This window comes from Staurois parvus, unplaced genomic scaffold (assembly GCF_062004578.1).
Source record: "Staurois parvus isolate SC_StPar_1 unplaced genomic scaffold, SC_StPar_1.0 ptg000003l, whole genome shotgun sequence".
NCBI lineage: Eukaryota > Metazoa > Chordata > Amphibia > Anura > Ranidae > Staurois > Staurois parvus.
Window position 1 is genome coordinate 798,061 of NW_028317799.1, and position 21,745 is coordinate 819,805.

Below are 21,745 nucleotides of genomic sequence, written 5' to 3' on the forward strand. Positions count from 1 at the left end.
CATCTGATGTCCGCTTTTGGATGTGAAGTCCTTCAGATGACTTTGAGGTGCTGGCAATCCCCAGTTTTTCTGTTCTTTCTTGAGTCTGTTAGCATTTTGTTTACTGCATTACCCACCCCTCAGATGAGCTGTTGATGGATATCCAGAAGGTTAAAGGCTTACTGTGGCTTGCAGTGGACAAGAAAGAAAATAGGATCTTGCACTCTCCATAAAATCCTTTTCATGGAGTCCATTAAGGGGCACAGGTTCCACCCCGCTGTGAATATGATCATGCTCTCAGTACTGTTTTGCTACAAACGGAGGCATGCTGATAGTAGGAGGGGTTATCCTGGGCTGGCCTACGCTTGACCACTGAGCGTAGCATGGAACGCGTGAAATAGACATTTCTGGAAGTGTCTTTTTTTTGTTTTTTAAGCAGACTTCACAGGACAGTTTCTCAGTATCAGAGCAGTGCCTGTCACCTTGCCCATTGCTTCTCTTGCTGTAACCGCCTCTGCAAACTAACCAGTGCTTCTGGCTATGGAGTAGCATGTAAACTGTTCCCATGATGAAGTGCTTGGGTTTAGCAGCCAGTTGCTAGGCCCGAGCACCATCACTGTATTTAGGTGGTGTCCACTGGTGTAAATTTGTCCTGAATGGACAAGTCTCAGTGTGTCTAGGGTACTTTTTCTTCTTTCTTGACCATTTTATTTTCTGTTATATAATTTTGTCTAATGAATTGCTGACCGGATCTTTTGTTCCTATATAGGGATAGGTTGTTACGAGTGTTGATGTAGTGTTGTGGCTCAGTGCAGATTGCAGGCCACTGGACCTTTGCTGCTGATCTTGAGTACAGTGATTGACAGCTCTCTTTTGCCTATGTAGGGTGCTGTGGAGCCCATGCAGATTGATGCTGACCCTCAAGATGACCAGCAGAATGTGCCTGATATCAACTATGTGGTGGAAAATCCAACTTTGGTAAGTCTACCCTGATAGCTCATCTGTATTGTCTTCTTCCTGTGACATATTTGCTGTGTGTTTTTGATTGTATCCCTTGTCTCTGAGAAGAATATGCTGGGGCTTGAGTAGTCTCAAAGCTTGCTATTTTAGTATGTGCAGAGAGCTGATTAAAGGTATTATTGTTTGTTTTTTCATGTTATTCTCAATTAAAACATATATTTACAAGCCATTTAATGTGAAAGTTCATCTTTTCATTTTTTCATGAAAAGGTGAACTAACCTGCAACCTCCCCACTCACCCACTCACTGCACTTCTGTGGGTGATTAGCTGTCACTGCTCTCACAGCCGGTGAATTGATCTAGGCATCTAAAAATCTTGCTCTTCTTCCCTTCTTTCATTAGGGCTTCTAGGACAGATCAGAGTGATTCTGATTGGCTGCAAAGCCCTATGGGACCTTTCAAATGGACAGCTTCCATTTTGATCAGCAGGGGATCTGTGAGCTGATCTCCTGCTGATCAGAGCAAAGAGGGACGGATGACAGGTCCGTGTCCACTTAGTTTCAGCAGAACGTAAATGGACAGACCCCGCTATGCATTATGGACAGCCGAGAGTAAATGAACTCCTCTGTCTGTCTATATCCAGCTGCCTCCTTTCTGGTCTGCTCAAACAGAAGAGGACGTGATCCTTCTCCTTTTTTTTTTTTTTTTTTTAACTGCTGGCCTGATCCGAGATAAGCGGGTGTAAACTGATGCAGGTATCTTTACACCCGCCTATCCATAAGAATGCATGGGCCTTCTGATCAGGTCTTCCTGAAAAATTGACAGGCGGACTTGATCAGATCACCCCTATGAAAGGGGCCTAAGAAAAGAAAGGGAGGAAGAGTTGTACTTTCAAATCCCTATCCCGCTGCATCGGCTGTGTGGTTCGTGACAGCTAATCACCCACAGAGGTAGGTGCAGTGGGGACTGAGGTCATAGGAAGGGTGTAGGGTGTTTTTTAAAAGGTGAACTTGCACCTTAAAGCCAAAAAAGTTTTTTGTCACTCTTGGACACAGCAGGATGTTAATTACAGGTGCATCTCAATAAATTATATCATCAAAAAGTTAATTTATTTCAGTAATTCGATTCAAAAAGTGAATCTTATATATTCTATAAATTCATTATACACAGAGTGATATCATTCAAGCGTTTCTTTCTTTTAATTTTGAGGATTATAGCCTAAAGCTAGTGAAAACCAAAGTTCAGTATCTCAGAAAATTAGAATATTGTGAAAAAGTTTAATATTGTAGATTTATGGTGTCACACTCTAATCAGCTAATTAACTCAAAACGCCTGTAAAGTTTCCTGAGCCGTTTTATGGTCTCTCAGTCTGGTTCAGTAGGTTACACAATCATAGGGAAGACTGCTGACTTGACAGTTGTTCAGAAGACAGTCATGGACACCCTCCACAAGGAGGGTAAGTCACAAAAGGTCATTGCTGAAGGAGCCGGCTGTTCAGAATGCTGTATCCAAGCATATTAATAGAAAGTTGAGTGGAAGGAAAAAGTGTGGTAGAAAAATGTGCACAAGCAACAGGGATATCCACAGCCTTGAGAGGATTGTGAAGTAAAGGCCATTTAAGAATTTGGGGGAGATTCACAAGGAGTGGTTTACGGCTGGAGTCAGTGCTTCAAGAGTCACCACACACAGACGTATCCAGGACATGAGCTACAACTGTCGCATTCCTTGTGTCAAGCCACTCCTGAACTAGAGACAATGTCAGAAGCATCTTACCTGGGCTAAGGAGAAAAAGGACTGGACTGTTGCTCAGTGGTCCAAAGTAAATTTTGCATTTCATTTGGAAATCAAGAAGGAGTGGAGTGGAGTGGAGAGGCACAGAATCCAAGTTGCATGAGGTCCAGTGTGAAGTTTCCACAGTCAGTGAGGATTTGGAAAGCCATGCCATCTTCTGGTGTTGGTCCACTGTGTTTTATCAAGACCAAAGTCAGCACAGCCCTCCACCAGGATATTCTAGAGCACTTCATGCTTCGCTCTGCTGACCGGCTTTATGGAGATGCTGATTTCATTTTCCAGCAAGACTTGGCACCTGCCCACACTGTCAAAAATACCAATACCTGGTTTAATGATCATGGTGTCACTGTGCTTGATTGGCCAGCAAACTCCCCTGACCTAAACCCCATAGAGAATCTGTGGGGTATTGTCAATTGGAAGATGGGAAGACAACAGACCCAACAATACAGACGAGCTGAAGGCCGCTATCAAAGCAACCTGGGCTTCCATAACACCTTCACAGTGCCACAGGCTGATCACCTCCATGCCATGCCGCATTGATACAGTAATTCATGGAAAAGGAGCTCCAACCAAGTATTGAGTGCATGCTATACTGAACATGGACATACTTTTCAGTAAGCCAACATTTCTGTATTACAAAATCGGTTTCTTTTTTTTTTTTTTTTTTTTGATTGGTCTTATGTAATATTGTACTTTTCTGAGATATTAAATATTGGGTTTTCACTAGCTGTAAGCCATAATCATCAAAATTAAAATAAAGAAATGCTTGAAATAAATCACTCTGTGTGTAATGAATCTATATAATATATGAATAAGTACAAAAGGAGATAAGTGAGCGCTAAAATGATCCTAAATGAATGAGCAGCTGTACACCAAAAAAGGTACCCATACACCTTCCAAGACACATGTACAAAGAGAGGGTGCAGCGCTAGTAGATTCAGCAGTATTAAAATATCAATGTAAATACACATATAAAGTGATAAAGTGCAAATACATAGGCCACTATATGGTGGTCAAAAAGTGCTAGAGTGTAGACTCAATATATACAGTCCAGAAAGAAGAGGTGCTCTTGAGATTTCCAATGATCTCAGGATGTCCAGTGATATAGACCATGGTTCTGGTGGTAAATAATAAGAATGTGCACTCACCAGATACGCATTATAAATGCGCATAAATAGTAGTAAGCCTCTGGTCATCCAGATGTCATCACAGAATAGGTCTGGTCAGATCAGATCAAATTAAACCTCATTCCCTGGCGGTATTAGTGCTCCTAAGGATTCTCCACTCAGTGGATACAGCCTACTCACAGGGGGTCTCCTCACATGGATGTAGATGCTTCGTATAAACAGAAAAAAGATGGCCGCCGGGGCCCCTCGTGGCGCCAGCGGCGTAGCGTCACACCTGTTGACGCGTTTCGAGCGACTGCTCATAGTCATAGGGGTTCAGCTGTGCTCTCTTTGTACATATATAATATGAGTTTCACTTTTTGAATTGAATTACTGAAATAAATAAATAAGATGCACCTGTATATGTTCAGACATTGTAAAGTCTGTTTAAAAATCTTTCAATGAATATAACTAATTGGTGGAGAACTATTAAAGTATAATTAAGCCAATTTTTTTGTTTTGGACAGCGAGGAGAGAGATTAGTACAACTGGCAGTTGTTTTTTTTGGGGGGGGGTTCTGTCTTTGCCCCCTGTTAAGGAGATCCACTGTTCTATTTGTCCTGTTTACCATTAACATTGAAAGTGAAAGGAAATCAAATATTTTGGGTTGTCCTCAGAAAATTAATAAGAGGTGGAAATCTTCCAATGGGGACACTCATTTTGGTAACCGGGGGGTCCCAAAGGCATTCTCTTCATTTGCAGAGATTTCCTCTCGCTTCCTGTTTGGCTACATCTCCGAATTGGGACACAGATGGCGAAAAACAAAATCTGACAAGGGTTATAACCCTCTCTTGCTCTATCCAAAATGAAAGCAAAAAGTTTTGCCTACAGTTCTACTTTTAATATTTCAGCAATAACATTTTAAAAGTCCATTATGGTTCATAGACCGATCTAAATATCACCTGAAATCCACAAAGGGCAACATTTTGGTTGGCTGCTATGTATTACTGAAAGTTGCCCAATATTATTGCTTGTTGTTTGTGGTTGTTTCCATAAGCTTGATGGTCAGTGTGTTCTTTGTGTTCCCTGCAGGATCTCGAGCAGTACGCCTCCAGTTACAGTGGTCTCATGCGGATTGAGAGGTTGCAGTTTATTGCTGATCGGTGTCCACAGCTGCGTGTTGAGGCCTTGAAGATGGCCCTGTCTTTTGTGCAGCGGACTTTTAATGTAGATGTTTATGAAGAGATTCATCGCAAGTTGTCAGAAGCCATCAGGTATCAGGGGTAAAACAAATTATACATAAATTTGATCACATCTTCTGTTTTCTTACCTTTATACTCTCCCCTACTTCTGGACTCCACTCATACATTGCTTACCTTATTTCTTGCTGTAGATTTATCAAACCTTTGTGATGCGCTTCTTTTCCACATACTCTACTTTTAGAGGAAAGTGATAGTTTCTCCTTAACCACTTCCAGTCCGGACACTTTTACCCCCTTCCTGTCCAGGGCAATTTTCTGCTTTCAGCACTATCACACTTTGAATGACAATTGCGCGGTCATGCAACACTGTACCCATATGAATTTTTTACCATTTTTTTGAGACAGATAAAGTTTTATTTTGGTGGTATTTATTCACCGCTGAGATTTTTATTTTTTTTGCTATGTAAATGAAAATGTCCAAAAATTTAAAAGAAAAGTGTTTTTCTTATAAAATTTTGCAAATAAATAATCTTTCATCATAAAGCTTGGCCGAAATGTATTCCATTATCTTTTTAGTAAAAACAAAATAAGCCAAATTAGTTTATAACCAAAAATTATCATTTTTAAACAGGGAGCGCGCACAGCTAGAAATGGCGGGTGCCGTTTATGAACGGCAACCCGCCCCTGGAGTGCCACCGCTCTGCCGTTTTTAAACAGCAGGCGGACGGCAAGTGGTTAAATCATAAATTAAACAATGCTGCACTGCAAAACATAGGAATCAAGTGTCCATAAAAACAAGTCCATAAATGTGAAATCATCAGTAGTGATTCAATAATATAATTCTTCACAGACTATTATGCTTCTTCATGTTACATATAGTTACATAGTTAGTATGGCTGAAAAAAGACAAAAGTCCATCCAGTTCAACCATAGAGAAAAAAAAAGTTATAATCCTACACCCACAGTTGATCCAGAGGAAGACAAAAAAAAAACCCCAGCAAAGCACGATCTAATTTGCTCCTGCTGGGAAAAAAAATGTCTTCCCGATCCCCCGAGAAGCAATCGGATATTCCCTGGATCAACTTTACCTATAAATATTAGTATCCAGTTATATTCTGTGTATCTAAGAAACAATCCTGGACTTTTTTGAAGCAATCCACACATCAACACCATCAGATGAAGTGCTATGAAACATGCAGATGGTGTCACCTCAGTGCTCACAGAACTCTCATCTGACCCTGCAGCGTATGCAGTGGTGTATTTAGGTTTTGTGCTGCCCAAGCAAGGCAAAAATTGGATGTTTCCCCCTACCTCCCTTCCCACGGAGAGAGCCTGACACCAACCAACCACGCCCCCCCAGAAAGAGACTAACACCCACAAACTGCACCCTACCCACCGCCAGGGAGAGAGACTGACAACGACCAACATCACCACCCACCCCCCTCCCAGCCGAGAGAGCCTTCCGCTACCACTGCCTCCCATACACCTGCCATGGAGAGAGCCTGACACCAACCAACCATGCCCCCCCCCCAGAAAGAGACTGACACCTACCAACTGCACCCTAACCCCCCCACCACCACGGAGAGAGGCTGACAACGACCAACACCACCACCCACCCCCTCCCGACCAAGAAAACCTTCCGCTACCACCACCCTCTCCCCCAGAGGGAGAGAGAAAAACACTCACCTTTACAGCTTTGGACAGCCCCAGGAAGGAGAGTCTGGCTCTGTGTACACTGTCAAGCAGCCCACGACCTCTCTCAGATCCCACCTGGTCCCCATGTCATGTGTGTCCTTTCTTCTGGGGGGCTGCGCTACCCCCCTGAAAAATGCCGCCCTAGGCAAATGCCTTGTTTGCCTCATGCTAAATACACCCCTGAGCGTATGAGGGATGAATGATCGCCAGAGCGAAGATCAGGATTATACTCCAGAATACAGGTGTACCTCGGTTTATGAATGCCTCGGTTAATGTAATTTTCTTTTCACAAAGGAAAATCCATTAAAAATAATGCCTCGGTTTATGAATTTTTTACACATTTTTTTCACAATACAAAGTGTATGTCGGTGCCAATTTTTAAATACAATTGCCAGATTTTTTTTTTTCTTTTTCACTATAGCTCACAGAATTAGCTGTCACTTTCCCTGGAGCTAAATGATACTTTGTTTCTTTTATCTCAGGAAACAAACTAAAAGGAAACATTGTTTCTTTTAACTCAGGGAAATAAACTAAAAGGAAACTTTCTTTCTTTTAGCTGGGGGAAAGTGACAGCTGATTCTCTGAGCTATAGTGAAGAAAAAAAAAAAGCCAGTAATTACGTTTAAAAACTGGCACTGACCTATAGTGACAGCGACTTTTTTTTAACTTTTTTCTGACCTCCGGAACGGATTAATTGGTTTTCAGTGCATTCCTATGGGAAACTGCATTTTCGTTTACAAATTTTTTGCCAAATGAAACATCCCGGAGAGCGCACTAAATTCGTAAACCGAGGTACACCTGTAATTGGTACCGGTATCGGTTTCTGGCTTGATATTTTATTGAAAGCTTAAAAGGTGTCTGACCACTCTTATACAGTTGATGATCGAGAGAGTGAAGAACTGTTTGCCTACTTGGTATTACAAAGCTCATTTTAATTGCTCTGAGGTGAGAGTTCTGTGAGCACCGAGGTGACACCGTCTGTATTTTCATAGCACTTCATCTGATGGTGTTGGTGTGTGAGCACATGAAGAACTGTGTGAAGAATTATATTATTGAATCACTACTGATGATTTCCCATTTATGGACTTGTTTTTATGGACATTTTATTCCAATGTTTTGTTAATGACTTAGATATGCTTCAACTCTCTTTATTATTATTATTATTATTCTACAGTATTTATAAAGCGCCAATAGTTCACTCAGCGCTGTACATTACAAAGGGGGACACTTTGTGTAAGTTTATTACACTTACACAAGTTTATTACACTTTTGATTTAAATCATCTTATATTGTATTAGCAGCACAGCATTGTTTTATTGATGATTTATGGTTTTGTTGTGGGAACACAATTTTACTGCTTGCAGCAGCTCCTTATCACATTGTTTTCACTTTATTCAGGTAGCGCAGGGGTTTTTTCTTGTTTTTTGTATAGTTTCTCATTATCCTCCCCCAGCAAGTTATACTTACCAATCCACGCTGCAGGAGTTCAGTAAACTCTATCACAAGCTGAAGTTTGCCTGCCTTCCCATACCCAGAATTCCCACTCCATTAGAACAAGTGAGGAGGCAGCAAGGAAGCACAGATGGGTGAGCATACCTTGGTAGGTCAGGTGTGCTTTCAAAAGGCACTGTCACTTCCGTTCCTTCAATGAGCAGATTGCAAATTCTTTTTTTCTGGAATAGAGAAGTAATAATTTCTATACAGTTTGTAGTGGTGCTGTAGTCAAGGTCTACTAACTAATCCTGTATGCATTTTTCTCCTTGTGTCCACACACTCTGGTTTTTAGTTTTTTTGCTTTTTTTTGTTTTTTCTTAAATCATTTTCCACCCTGTCCTCTTCTTTAGTACTCTATTTCCCCCTCTAATGCTTTTCAATATCTGTGCAGAGAGCTACAGAATGCACCGGATGCTTTGCCTGAGGGCTCGTTGGACCCTCCTCCTCTGGACACAGCCTGGGTGGAGGCCACTCGAAAAAAAGCACTTCTGAAATTAGAGAAACTGGACACTGACCTAAAGAATTACAAAGGGAATTCAATTAAAGAAAGTATAAGGTAAGGACAAAACTCACAGAAAGAGTTGGTGAAATAATCAGAATAGTGAAGGTGACTTTCTTGTGGAAATAGATTTAGATCTTCTAAATAATGGGCTTAAAGACAATGTATTATACTGTGGTTCATCACTTCTCTAATTACACTGACCATTTTTCTACAGGAGGGGTCATGATGATCTGGGAGATCATTACCTGGACTGTGGAGATCTTAGCAACGCTCTTAAATGCTACTCTCGAGCCCGGGACTACTGCACTAGTGCTAAACATGTCATCAATATGTGCTTGAATGTTATCAAGGTAAAACTTTGACCTCTTTCTGTGCTTTGTGCTGCTATGCTTTGTGTTTTGGCAGTAAAGCTCCTTAATACAGCTAAACTGTGATAACACTCTACCACCTCTGTCCATCCCACAGCCTTAAAATACAGTTGTTAAAAGAAGCTCTAAAATACTTAAAATGGTATTTAACTCAAAATTAAAAAAAAAAAAAAGAAGCAGGGTTTTTGTGAAAGAAGAGACTTAATGATATCTTGGGCGGCACAGTGGCTTAGTGGTTAGCACGTCTGCCTTGCAGTAAAATGGGTCATGGGTTCGATTCCCAACCATGGCGCCTCCTGCATGGAGTTTGCATGTTCTCCCTGTGCTTGCATGGGTTTCCTCCGGGTGGTCCGGTTTCCTCCTACACTCCAAAGACATGCTGGTAGGTAAATTGGCCCTAATATGTGTATGTATGAATGTAAGTTAGGGACCTTAGATTGTACACCCATTGAGGGTTAGGGACTGATGTGAATGTACAATATATATGTAAAGCACTGCGCAAATTGACAGCGCTATATAAGTACCTGAAATAAATATCTTCTGTCATAAATGCTTTCCCCTGCCTGTCAGCGGTAATGTACATTGAGCTATGCATTAACAGCTCTGAATACATTTTTGACACCTGCTCTGCACCGTGGTGAAGTGCCTCCCATGTACGTGCGTGGTAGTGAGGTCGCAGCCTGGCCATTCAAGTTGCCAAACAGAACAAATACAGAAGGAAGACCAGGAGAAGTAGAAAGCACTTGAGCACTGACCACACAGAGCTGGAGTTCATCCTTTGACAGATAAGTCTGTCATATTGTGCTAGTGTGCATACAAGCACATTATAGTTACATAGTTAGTCTGGCTGACAAAAGACAAAAGTCCATCCAGTTCAACCATTAAAAAAAATGTTAAAAAAGTTATCCTATACCCACAGTTGATCCGGAGGAAGGTAAAAAAAAACCAGCAAAGCATAATCCAATTTGCTCCTGCAGGGAAAAAAATTCCTTTTTAAACCCCCGAGAGGCAATCGGATATTCCCTGGATCAACTTTACCTATAAATGTTATATCCAGTTATATTCTGTGTATCCAAGAAAGAATCCAGGACTTTCCTACAGCAATCCACTGAGCTGGCCAGAACCAACTCTTGAGGGAATCTATTCCACATTTTCACAGCTCTCACTGTGAAGAAACCTTTCCATGTTTGGAGATTAAATTTCTTTTCCTCCAGATGTAAAGAGCGCCCCCTTGTCCTCTGTGATGACCTCAAGGTGAATAACTACACTGAGTTCACTATATGAACCACTGATGTATTTATACATGGAGATCATATCCCCCCTCATGCATTATACATGGAGATCATATCCCCCCTTATGTATTATACATGGAGATCATATCCCCCCTTATGTATTATACATGGTGATCATATCCCCCCTTATGTATTATACATGGAGATCATATCCCCCCTCATGCATTATACATGGTGATCATATCCCCCCTTATGTATTATACATGGAGATCATATCTCCCTTATGTATTATACATGGAGATCATATCCCCCCCCCCTTATGTATTATACATGGAGATCATATCCCCCCCCTTATCTATTATACCTGGAGATCATATCCCCCCTTATGTATTATACATGGTGATCATATCCCCCCTTATGTATTATACATGGTGATCATATCCCCCTTATGTGTTATACATGGTGATCATATCCCCCCTTATGCATTATACATGGAGATCATATCCCCCCTTATGCATTATACATGGAGATCATATCCCCCCCCTTATGTATTATACATGGAGATCATATCCCCCCTTATGTATTATACATGGAGATCATATCCCCCCTTATGTATTATACATGGAGATCATATCCCCCCTTATGTATTATACATGGAGATCATATCCCCCTTATGTATTATACATGGAGATCATATCCCCCCTTATGTATTATACATGGTGATCATATCCCCCCTTATGTATTTTACATGGTGATCATATCCCCCTTATGTATTATACATGGTGATCATATCCCCCCTTATGTATTATACATGGTGATCATATCCCCCCTTATGTATTATACATGGTGATCATATCCCCCCTTATGTATTATACATGGAGATCATATCCCCCATTAATCTCCTCTTCTCAAGAGAGAATAAATTCAGTTCCTCTAATCTTTCCTCATAGCTGATCTCCTCCATGCCTCTTATCAGTTTGGTTGCCCTTCTCTGTACTTTCTCCAGTTCCCCAATGTTCTTTTTGTGAATTGGAGCCCAAAACTGAACTGCATATTCAAGAAGAGGTCTTACTTATGATTTGTACCGGAGGAAATTATATATCTCTCTCTGGAACGGTATAAACCTGCAGGGGCCAGAAAAAGTTTTTTTAGTAATACCATTTTAACATGCCTTGGGAAATTGCTACTGAAGGATCCACTGTGTTTTGTCAGTTGTTCAAATGTCTAGGTCCTTGATTATTTTTGCTGAAGTGAGAGATCAGCATTGTAAACTCTGGTTTTATGTGATTTATCTTGCTATAGGTCAGTGTTTACCTCCAAAACTGGTCCCATGTTCTCAGCTATGTCAGTAAAGCAGAATCAACACCTGAAATTGCAGAGGTGAGTTCCCCAGCATGCGTTGTACTAAGTGTCTTGCTTCTTCTCTCAAAGCTGTATTAAACCTTGAAGGACCGCTTTACTGAGGGAATTATATTGGATTCTATGGTTGACTAGTTGCTGGCTGTCACTGATTCCGTGGCTTTAAGACAATGATTTTCTAAAGGAATAGAGACTGTTTACTTAGTAAAATGTACCTGAAGCTAAACACATATATTGCAGGAATATATTTGTTTACTACACAGGTGTCTGAGAAACGTTGCTACTTGTGTCACAGCAGTCCCATTTATTAGGAAGCACCTGGGGATCTTTCACGTTCTCCTTTATCCTTGTGTCTTACGTACTGCGCGAAGCACAGAAATAGATATTTGTGCTGGTCTGGTCAGTTTGCATGCTGATCGAAGCTACAGGATTCTTTGTAATACCTGTAGTCAGCCTTTGCTTTCATACACAGCGATGACAGCAGGGAAGTCCTTTTCAGACCCAGTGCACATGGATGTGGAATGTACGTCCACGTTGCACAGTGAACATCTGTTACGTTGAGTAAGGTAGTTCTCTGATACATATCAGTCAAACTAGTATGTAAGAAAAAGGAAGACCACAACCATAGGATTAAACTGTTCCTCCCAGTTCTGTCTTGGAAATGACCTGAAAATGATGCTTGATTCATGTGTCTAAACCTGTAATTTTGAACTGATATTGCCATCAGAGCATTAAAATATAATTAGGGGCAACATTTGTTTTAAAAAGACTGAAGAGGGATTAGGACACCTGTCAGGTTATTATTGCTATCTCTTGTTATGGAGATTCACCTTCCCTATTTGTCCTGTTTACCATTATCACTGAAAATGAAATCAAAAGAAAATCCCAAAAAGGTGAGAAGAGAGTCTCTACCAGGTTCAGTGCTGTCTATGTCATTCCCACTTGCCGTGGGGGGGTCACTCCGTCTGCTGAGGGGTCTTGAGCAAAGAGCCAATCACCACACGTATAAAAGAAAATCCCAAACTTTGAGTTGTCACTGGAACAGGAAGAGATGGAAATCTGGTTCTGGTGATCATGGTGCCAACCAGGGATTTCCCTATTTTTAGAGGCATTTCGTCTTACGTCCTCTTTTGGCTATCGGACAGGAAGTGAAAGGAAATCTCCTTAATGGCCCATACCCCGGAAGCAAGCAAAAAAAACCCTCCCTTCTGCTATGCAATGTTTTGGCTTTAGTTCTGATTTAAATTCAGTGTGGCAGCTGTAGAATCCTCCGTTACATTCCTACCAGTCACCCTATTTTTCGGTTTGCTGTCCCTGGGTTTGTTGGTCTCATCTGAGGGTTCCAGTTTCCTCCCACCGCCATGATCACTTTGGTAAATTAATTAGCCTTGGATCCAGTTGGCCATGCTATGTATGCCCTGACGATTATAAACTCCACTCAGGCAGGAACTGTAATGAGCAATTCTCTATCAATAGCTACAGAATATGTCAGCACTGTTTTATTAACAACAACAATAACAATAAATAACACCTTTTTAAACTAATTTATTTTCCAGCAACGGGGAGAAAGAGACAGCCAGACCCTGTCAGTGCTTACAAAGTTAAAGTGTGCTGCAGGTTAGTAGTTCCATTTTCTGGGCTGTGTGTACTCCAGGTCTAGTGGGTTGCTTGGTGAACTGAGTACAGACGTACAGAAGATGACGGCTCATGTTGGTGATGCTATACAGCAGAATCTTTTGCATAATTTTGTACAATGTATTTTTTTTGCATACATTTGAATGAATAAACAATGTTTAACGTATATTTGCTTCTTTTATATAGTACTTGTCTATGAAGATTGTATACAGTTGTGCTCAAAAGTTTACATACCCTGGCAGAAATTGTGAAATTGGGGCATTGATAATGAAAATATGACTGATCATGCCAAAAAATGCTCTTTTATTGAAGGATAATGATCATATGAAGCCATTTATTATCAAATAGTTGTTTGGCTTCTTTTTAAATCATAATGATAACAGAAATCACCCAAATGGCCATGATCAAAAGTTTCCATCCCCTGGAATGTTTGGCCTTGGTGCAGACACACAAGGTGACACAAAATGCAAGTTAGAGGTTAATGTCCCACATCTGTGGCTTTTTGAATTGCAAATAGTGTCAGCGTATAAATAGTCAATGGGTTTGTTAGCTCTTACGTGGAAGCACTGACTAGGCTAGATACTGATCCATGGGGATCAGAAAAGAACTGTCAAAAGTCCTGCATAACAAGGTAATGGAACTTTATAAAGATGGAAAAGGACATAAAAAGATGTCCAAAGCCTTGAATATGCCAATCAGTACTGTTAAATCACCTATTGAGAAGTGGAAAGTTCGGGGATCTCTTGATACCAAGCCAAGGTCAGGTAGACCAAGAAAGATTGCAGCCTTAACTGACAGAAGAATTGTTCGGGATACAAAGGGAAACCCATAGGTAACCACAAGAAGAATACAGGCTGCTCTGGAAAAAGACAGTGTGGTTGTTTTGAAGGAGCACAATATGATGACACTTGAACAAAAATGAGCTGCATTGTTCGAGATGCCAGAAAGAAGCTTTTACTGCATCAATGACACAAGAAGGCCCGGTTAGGTATGTCAAGGTGTTGTCAGGCATATTGTAACCGGGCTTTTTTGTGGCATTGATGCAGTAAAAGCTTCTTTCTGGCACCTTGACCAAGCAGCTCATTTTTGTAACTAAAAGATATAGATAGTGTTTTGGGTTTTTTTTTTCTACAATAAAATATATTGATATTGTGTATACCAAGATGTTTTTTTTTATTTAGGTCTAAAGAAATCAAACATTTAAAGACTATACATCCCCTTTAATGCTGTTTCTGGTTTCAGGCCTGGCAGAATTAGCTGCACGTAAATACAAACAGGCAGCAAAATGCTTCTTGCTGGCATCGTTTGATCACTGTGACTTTCCAGAGGTAAGTTTCTATCCTAATCAACCTGTGCAATGTACTCAAATACAATGGAATCCTACTTGTAGTGATCACGCACTATTCTGCCTCTCTACAGCTGCTTTCCTCTAGTAATGTCGCTGTATATGGGGGACTTTGTGCACTGGCCACTTTTGATCGCCAAGAACTTCAGAGAAATGTAATCTCTAGCAGGTCAGTTGATCTTTTAAGTCACTGGTTTTAAAATGGCTTGCCTGTTTGTTTCTGGTGGTACCTCCAGTCAGCTACTTAAAAACGGGTCTGTAAGCTACAGTCCAGCCTAACCGCCGAGACCTCCAGCTGTTCACCAAGGTGATGCTTTATTGTACCAGCCACCTACTGTTTTGTGATTGGAACACCCATTTTGGTTAACTGTTTGGGAACACCTCCTCTGCATTACAAACATCTATGTTATTCACTGTCTTTCATACATATTACAGGATATCATATTGTCAGAATTAGTCCCCTTTCACATGGGCAGACTCCATCAGCAGATCCACCTGCTCAGTGTGAGATCTGTCAGCTGATCCCCTCTGAGCAGGTGGATGACAGGTCTGTGTCCGCTCTGCTTATGCAGAGTGGATATGGACACAGCCTGCTTTCCTCTATGGGTGATCAGATGTAAACAAACCTGTCTGTTTACCTTCCACTGTCATCCAATCCAATCCACTAGACAGACGGGGAAGAGATACCCGTCTGTTTTTTAGTGGATTGGATCGGATGCAGACGGGTGTAAATGCACACATGTCCGTTTACATCTGCCGCTTCATAGAGGGCAATAGATGGTCTGATCAGGTCCGCCTGAAAAATAGACAGGCGGACCTGATTGGTCTGCCCATGTGAAAGAGGCCTTAAAGTAGCACTCTGGGTGGATATAAAGGACACAAATTAACGTAGATCTGTATTATTCAAAGTGATAAAGTATATATATAATATTTTTTTTTTAAATACAATGAGGTCCTACCAGGGGCAGACTGACCATTTGGAAACTCGGGCACTGCCCGAGGGCCCGGGGTCAGTAGGGGGCCCCATGAGATGCCCCTGGTACCTTTTTCATGGCTTTTTTGAGTTTGGGCAAGGACACACGGGCCCCATGATCCCCTATTGCCCGGGGGCCCCATGAGTTGTCAGTCTGCCCCTGGGTCCTACTTGTCTGTTTTGTGCAATGATATTGCACAAAAGCACAGTCTTCTGGTCATCCCCTTCCAGCGCTGCCACCTTTTCCCTGTTCCAGATGCCTCCCTGGGAAGCCGGGCGCTAAGGAGGCACCCATACGTACACGCTCCTGAGCCAAGCTCTATAGAGACCGCAGCGCCAGTAAGTCAGCCCCCGCTCCCTCCTCACAACAGTTTGACTGACAGCAGTAAGAGCCTATAGCTTCCACTGCCCTCAATTTCTAGTTCAAAAACTACAGCTGAGATACCATTGGGGCAGTGACATGAAGCCAGGTAAGTGTTCAGTGACGGTGGGGCTGGGAAAGAAAGTGGGGTGTTGTTTTACCTCTTGCAATCCATTTACAACAGAGCTCATAGAGGATTAGGGAGAAGCAGCCAGTCAGTTTTACTGCAGCGCTGATGTGCTAACGCAGGAACATAAGTAGCAGAGGAGAGCAGAGTGACAAATGAGCTTATGTATCTGCTGCATCACCTTTCACAGTCCAGTCACAGGCTGATGGAGGGACAAGACCTTTAAGTGTCGCTGATCTGTAGCAGACAGAGATAGGGCCTCCTGCCATGATAGACAGGGCTGTACTGTGTGGCATAGGTGTGTACATCTCAGAACTGGATGGACAGAAACCCTTGGCAGGTAAGACCACACTGATCTGTGTATTTCATCTGTATATTTAGCAGTGCGCCAGTAGTTGAGCTTTAAGAAGCACTAATCTGAATAAAAATTACCCTGAAATAGAACTATAAGTCAAACCTTTTTTTTTTTTTTTCATTTTGGATAGAGTGAGGGAGGGTTATGATCCTTATCAGTTTATTTTTTTCCCATCTCTGTCCCATTGGGGTGATTTCCCTTCACTTCCTTTCCCATAGCCAAAACAGGAGGTGAGAGAAAATCCCTGCAAATTTAAGGGATTTTCTTGGGGACCCCAGGTCACCAGAACTAATGTCCCCATTGAAGAATTTCCCCTCCTATTACTTTTCTGGGGACAGCCCAGAATTTGGGGTTTCTTTTACTTTCAATGATAGTGCTAAACAGGATAGAGACGGAGATTCTCCCTAATGGTTATTGCACAGACCTCAATAAAAACTGTCCGGGGGTCTAATCTAATCACTCTCCACTCTGTCCAAAACTAAAAAAAACAGTTCTGCTTTTTAGTTATAATTTTAAAAGTTTTCAACTTGCTTGGTGATCCTGTGGTTGCACATGACAGGATTCAGGAAGCAGATCTATCCACACCATTTTAGGATTCTGACTGTAGAGAATTTTCTCAAACTGAGATTTACAGATTGGGATGCGTCATCAGGATTTATTTATGGGTCCCCAGAATGCCAAACTATTGTTTTGGAAACCATGGTTTTTATTCTTGGTATAACTACAGAAAATACCCAGAGCAAACAGACCGCTCCCTAAAGGTGATGGCATTCTCCAAAATGTTGAGTATTACCGCCTCAGTGCAGAGTCTTCAAAGTACTGTATATTTTACTTTGGAGCACTATTATTTTGTAGGTAATCTTGTCCAGCTGAAAATTGTCTGATAAGAACTCATGACCATTGTTAGTGGTGCACCGATATATCAGCCGCCAAAAAGTATCGTCTAAAAATAGGGTTATCTGCATTTTGCTGATAGAAAAAAAAAGTGCCGTTTGATAATTGACTTCAATGCAAAATCACGTCCCATTAACTTCAATGCAAAAAACCTCCCATTGACTTCAGTGCAAAATCGCGTCCCATTGACTTCAGTGCAAAAACGCCTTCTATTGACTTCAGTGCAAAAATGCAGTTTTTTAATTTTATATATATTTAATTTGAGTTTCTGTCCAATTTTTTGTGTTACTTTTAATGAAAGCTATTTTATGTTAGTGGATTGTATTTTTAAATTCATAATCATTTAAATTCATTATATTAATTTGAATATAATACAATTTTATATAAAAAATATATTTACAAAAGCAACCTGTCTATTTCGGTTTTCGACCAAGTGCATCCTGATTTTTCGGTTTCAGTCCAGAATTTTCATTTCGGTGCAACACTAACCGCTATATTGGTGTTTGATAGATTTTTGGTTGTTTACAGTGTGTGCGCTTGAGGTGATACACTAGCTGAATGTGGGTGGACATTTCTTTGCATGGCTATAAAACTGTTGCGTTTTATCTCCTACAGTTCTTTCAAGCTGTTTCTGGAGTTAGAGCCTCAAGTCCGTGATATCATCTTTAAATTCTATGAATCAAAGTACGCCTCCTGTCTAAAGATGCTGGACGAGATGAAGGTAATTGTGTACGTTCCAACCCATGGAGACATGGCTTGTGTGTGCTGAAAGTCATCTTGAGTTTGTCCTTTACTGCAGTTCTGATGATGTTGCATGATGTTTTATGTGGCATGACATGACTTTGTGCAGTCACTGCTGGTTTCCAACAGATTTTTTTATTCCCACACAAGTCTTTACAGATGCACAACCTTCCAAAAGCAGGTTAAATGCAGGTCAGAAGGAAATCAGCTGCACCTCTCAATGAATTCTGAATGAACACAGAATCATCTCAAACTGATGCCATCAACACAAACCCACCAGCTGTTGACACTGGCCCTTATACTTACTTAATAGGATAGATTCTGAAGTTTGAAGGACCCACCAGCTTCTTATACCTATCTGGGACCCTGGGTGTAAAATCTCCCCCAGCTCATCTACCTGTTGGGACCATTATGAGGAGTGTTTCACTCTTTCTGTTCGTTTTCATGAATTTAACATTTATTGAGAATATTTTAGTTCTTCCAGCTGCAGTTGTTTACTGAAGGTTCTACTTCAATAGCTGATCTCCACAATATTTTTTATTCTACCACATTGAAAATCTTTCAAAGAAACGTGACACTGTTGTTAAAGCTGAAGGCATCCAAATGCACCATACAAATACACTGCAATAAAATTAAAGGAACACTTTTTTAAATTTCAGTATAGCATCAAATTTAACAAACATGTACACTTCTCAAAAAAATAAAAAATTAAAGAGAGACTTTTTATAGCATCAAGTCAATGAAACTCATGGGATATTGATCTGATCGGTGAAGTAGCAGAGGGGGTTGTTTATCAGTTTCAGCTGCTTTGGTGTTAATGAAATTAACCGGTGCACTAGATGGGGCAACAATGAGACGACCCCCAAAACAGGAATGATTTTACAGGTAGAGGCCACTGACATTTTTTCCCTACTTATCTCTTCTGACCGTTTTTCACTAGTTTTGCATTTTGTTAAGGTCAGTGTCACTACTGGTAGTATGAGGCCATACCTGGACCCTCAGAGGTTGCACAGGCAGTCCAACTCCTCCAGGATGGCACATCAATATGTGCCATTACCAGGAGGTTTGGTGTCTCCCAGCACAGTCTCAAGAGCATGGAGGAGATTCCAGGAGACAGGCAGAGCTGGACAGGGCCGTAGAAGGTCCTTAACCTATCAGCAGGACCGGTATCTGCTCCTTTGTTCAAGAAGGAACAGGATGAGCACTGCCAGAGCCCTACAAAATGACCTCCAGCAGCCCACTGGTGTGAATGTCTCTGACCAAACAATCAGAAACAGACTTCATGAGGGTGGCCTGAGTTCCCCATGTCCTCTAGTGGGCCCTGTGCTCACTGCCCGGCACCATAGAGCTCAATTGGCATTTGCCATTGAACACCAGAATTGGCAGGTCCTCCACTGGCCCCCTGTGCTTTTCACAGATAAGGACAGGTTCACCCTGAGCACATGTGACAGACATGAAAGGGTCTGGAGAAGCCGTGGAGAACATTATGCTGCCTGTAACATTGTTCAGCATGGCTGTTTGGGTGGTGGGTCAGTGATGATCTGGGGAGGCATATCCATGGAGGGACGCACAGACCTCTACAGGCTAGACAATGGCACCCTGACTGCCATTAGGTATCGGGATGAAATCCTTGGACTCATTGTCAGACCCTACGCAGGTGCAGTGGGTCCTGGGTTCCTCCTGGCGCACGACAATGCCCGGCCTCATGTGGAGTATGTAGGCTGTTCCTGGAGGATGAAGGAATTGATACCATTGAATGGCCCCCACGCTTGCCTGGCCTAAATCCAATAGAACACCTCTGGGATGTCATGTTTCGGTCCATCCGACGCCACCAGGTTGCACCTCAGACTGTCCAGGAGCTCAGTGATGTCCTAGCCCAGATCTGGGAGGAAATATCCCAGGACATCATCCGTCATCTCATTAGGAGCATGCCCAGACGTCAGGGTTGCATACAAGCACGTGGGGGCCATACAAACTACTGAGGACCAGTTTGCGTTGCTGCAATGAAATTTCAGAAAAATGGACTCGCCTGCTGCATCATTTTTTCACTTTGATATTTGGGAGTGTCTTTGGAGTCAGTCCTCTGTAGGTGGATAATTTTCATTTCCATCAAACGATGGGGCATCTTTACGTTCCTAATACATCACCCCGTCCATATCAGTATAGATATCCAGCAGGAGATTTTTTTCCCGTTGAAATCTGATGTGTTTTCAGAGTGTTCTTCTGGCAGTGTCTTAACCACTTCCTCTGCTGGACAAGCTCCTCAACCCCTGCCCTCACCTCCCTGCATTACCTTTTATGTAGCTGCCAGGTTAAGAGTGAAGGGGTATACTAATAGAGTGTCACTTGAGTGACAGCCCTGAGTCTGCTGGGGCTGCTAACATCACACCCAAGATGGTGGCACCCAGCAGCAGTCCCTTTTGGATGTCTACATGAGGGAGGCTTTTACAGGTAAATATCATGCATAAAATGTTAAATTCACCTTTGATCTAATTGGATGTTTTTTGCTAAAATAAATGATCTGGAGACGGTCACTTTTAGCTGAAAAGAATAAAAGAATCCTTGAACTAACACACAGTAGAGATAACTATCTACTAGTCTATCTAAAAGTATTGAAATGATGGTGCCTGGAGTTGTGCTTTATGGTAAATCATTTCAGCAAATCCTATTGTGTTTGTCTCTGAAAAACCTTTCTTCCTTGTATAATTTTATAATTCTGTTTTCTGCCCCTGCAGGATAATCTTCTTCTGGACATGTACTTGGCTCCTCACGTCCGAACACTTTATACTCAGATCCGAAACCGAGCTCTTATACAGGTATCCCTCCCTGTGCTGTGGTTTAGTCAGTTGATTGCTCTTTTGATGCTAACTGCTGGCTGTGCTCTTCCCGCTGTTGTTTCAGCCGGGTCTGTTGCACCATGTTGTGTTTCATTCTCACCGCCTGCTGTGACTAAGCCTTTTTGATTCCTGGCCTACCAGCCGGCATCTTTGTGTCGTCTTTATTTGTTATTTACTTACCTGCTCCACTGTGCATGTATTGCTTTTGGCAGCTTAGATCTGACTTGAAATTGTCTATTGCTAGCAACACACGTCCATTTAAATTGCATCTCCTATTCTTATTGGATGAGCTTTCAGCTGATACTGTTCATTGTATAGGAAAGTGACATAAGCACCATTTTCTTTTCTGGCCATTGACTGACACAGCCTGATGACTGATAGGCACTTCTCTGGACGAGATCGGTAAGAACAGCACTGATGGTAAGAGTACCTTTCTGCCTCGGGCTTGGAAGGGCTAGGAGCCGCAGCGTAAACCTGGCTTCCCCTTCTTCGCACACAAATGGGTTTTCGCAGCTAAGGTTCCTCCACCAAAGACAAGTCCCCCGTTTCTTCTGAAGCCAAGCATACATGGCAGCCCAAGGCCTCCATACCTGCTGAAAAGCCCACCTCCACATAAAGGGATGCCCCCACTTAACTCCAGGTGGGAAAATGTCTTCTGTTGTCAGTAGATCACTGGCTGTCTGTTATCCCATTCCAATGGGTCCCGGAGGTGGTTTCCTCTGACTGCAAAGGAGAGTTCTCGTTCTTCCTTCCAGGTCTTTTCCTTCCTATTGCACCTTTCCCGTCAGCAT

The 21,745-nt window shown here is 41.9% G+C and overlaps 1 protein-coding gene across 2 annotated transcripts in view; it reads left to right on the forward strand.

The window, feature by feature from the left end:
- GPS1 (G protein pathway suppressor 1) overlaps nt 1-21,745 on the forward strand; it is a 56,206-nt gene that overhangs the window by 18,643 nt on the left and 15,818 nt on the right. The window contains exons 2-11 of one of the 2 annotated variants that reach the window (XM_089670387.1): nt 865-957; nt 4,928-5,118; nt 8,617-8,781; nt 8,942-9,077; nt 11,630-11,707; nt 13,243-13,303; nt 14,564-14,649; nt 14,741-14,835; nt 17,992-18,097; nt 20,853-20,933. In XM_089670387.1, the coding sequence (XP_089526513.1) occupies nt 865-957; nt 4,928-5,118; nt 8,617-8,781; nt 8,942-9,077; nt 11,630-11,707; nt 13,243-13,303; nt 14,564-14,649; nt 14,741-14,835; nt 17,992-18,097; nt 20,853-20,933 (1,092 nt within the window). The remainder of the gene's footprint in view (nt 1-864; nt 958-4,927; nt 5,119-8,616; nt 8,782-8,941; nt 9,078-11,629; nt 11,708-13,242; nt 13,304-14,563; nt 14,650-14,740; nt 14,836-17,991; nt 18,098-20,852; nt 20,934-21,745) is intronic. The other variant, XM_089670471.1, reaches the window with a different exon arrangement.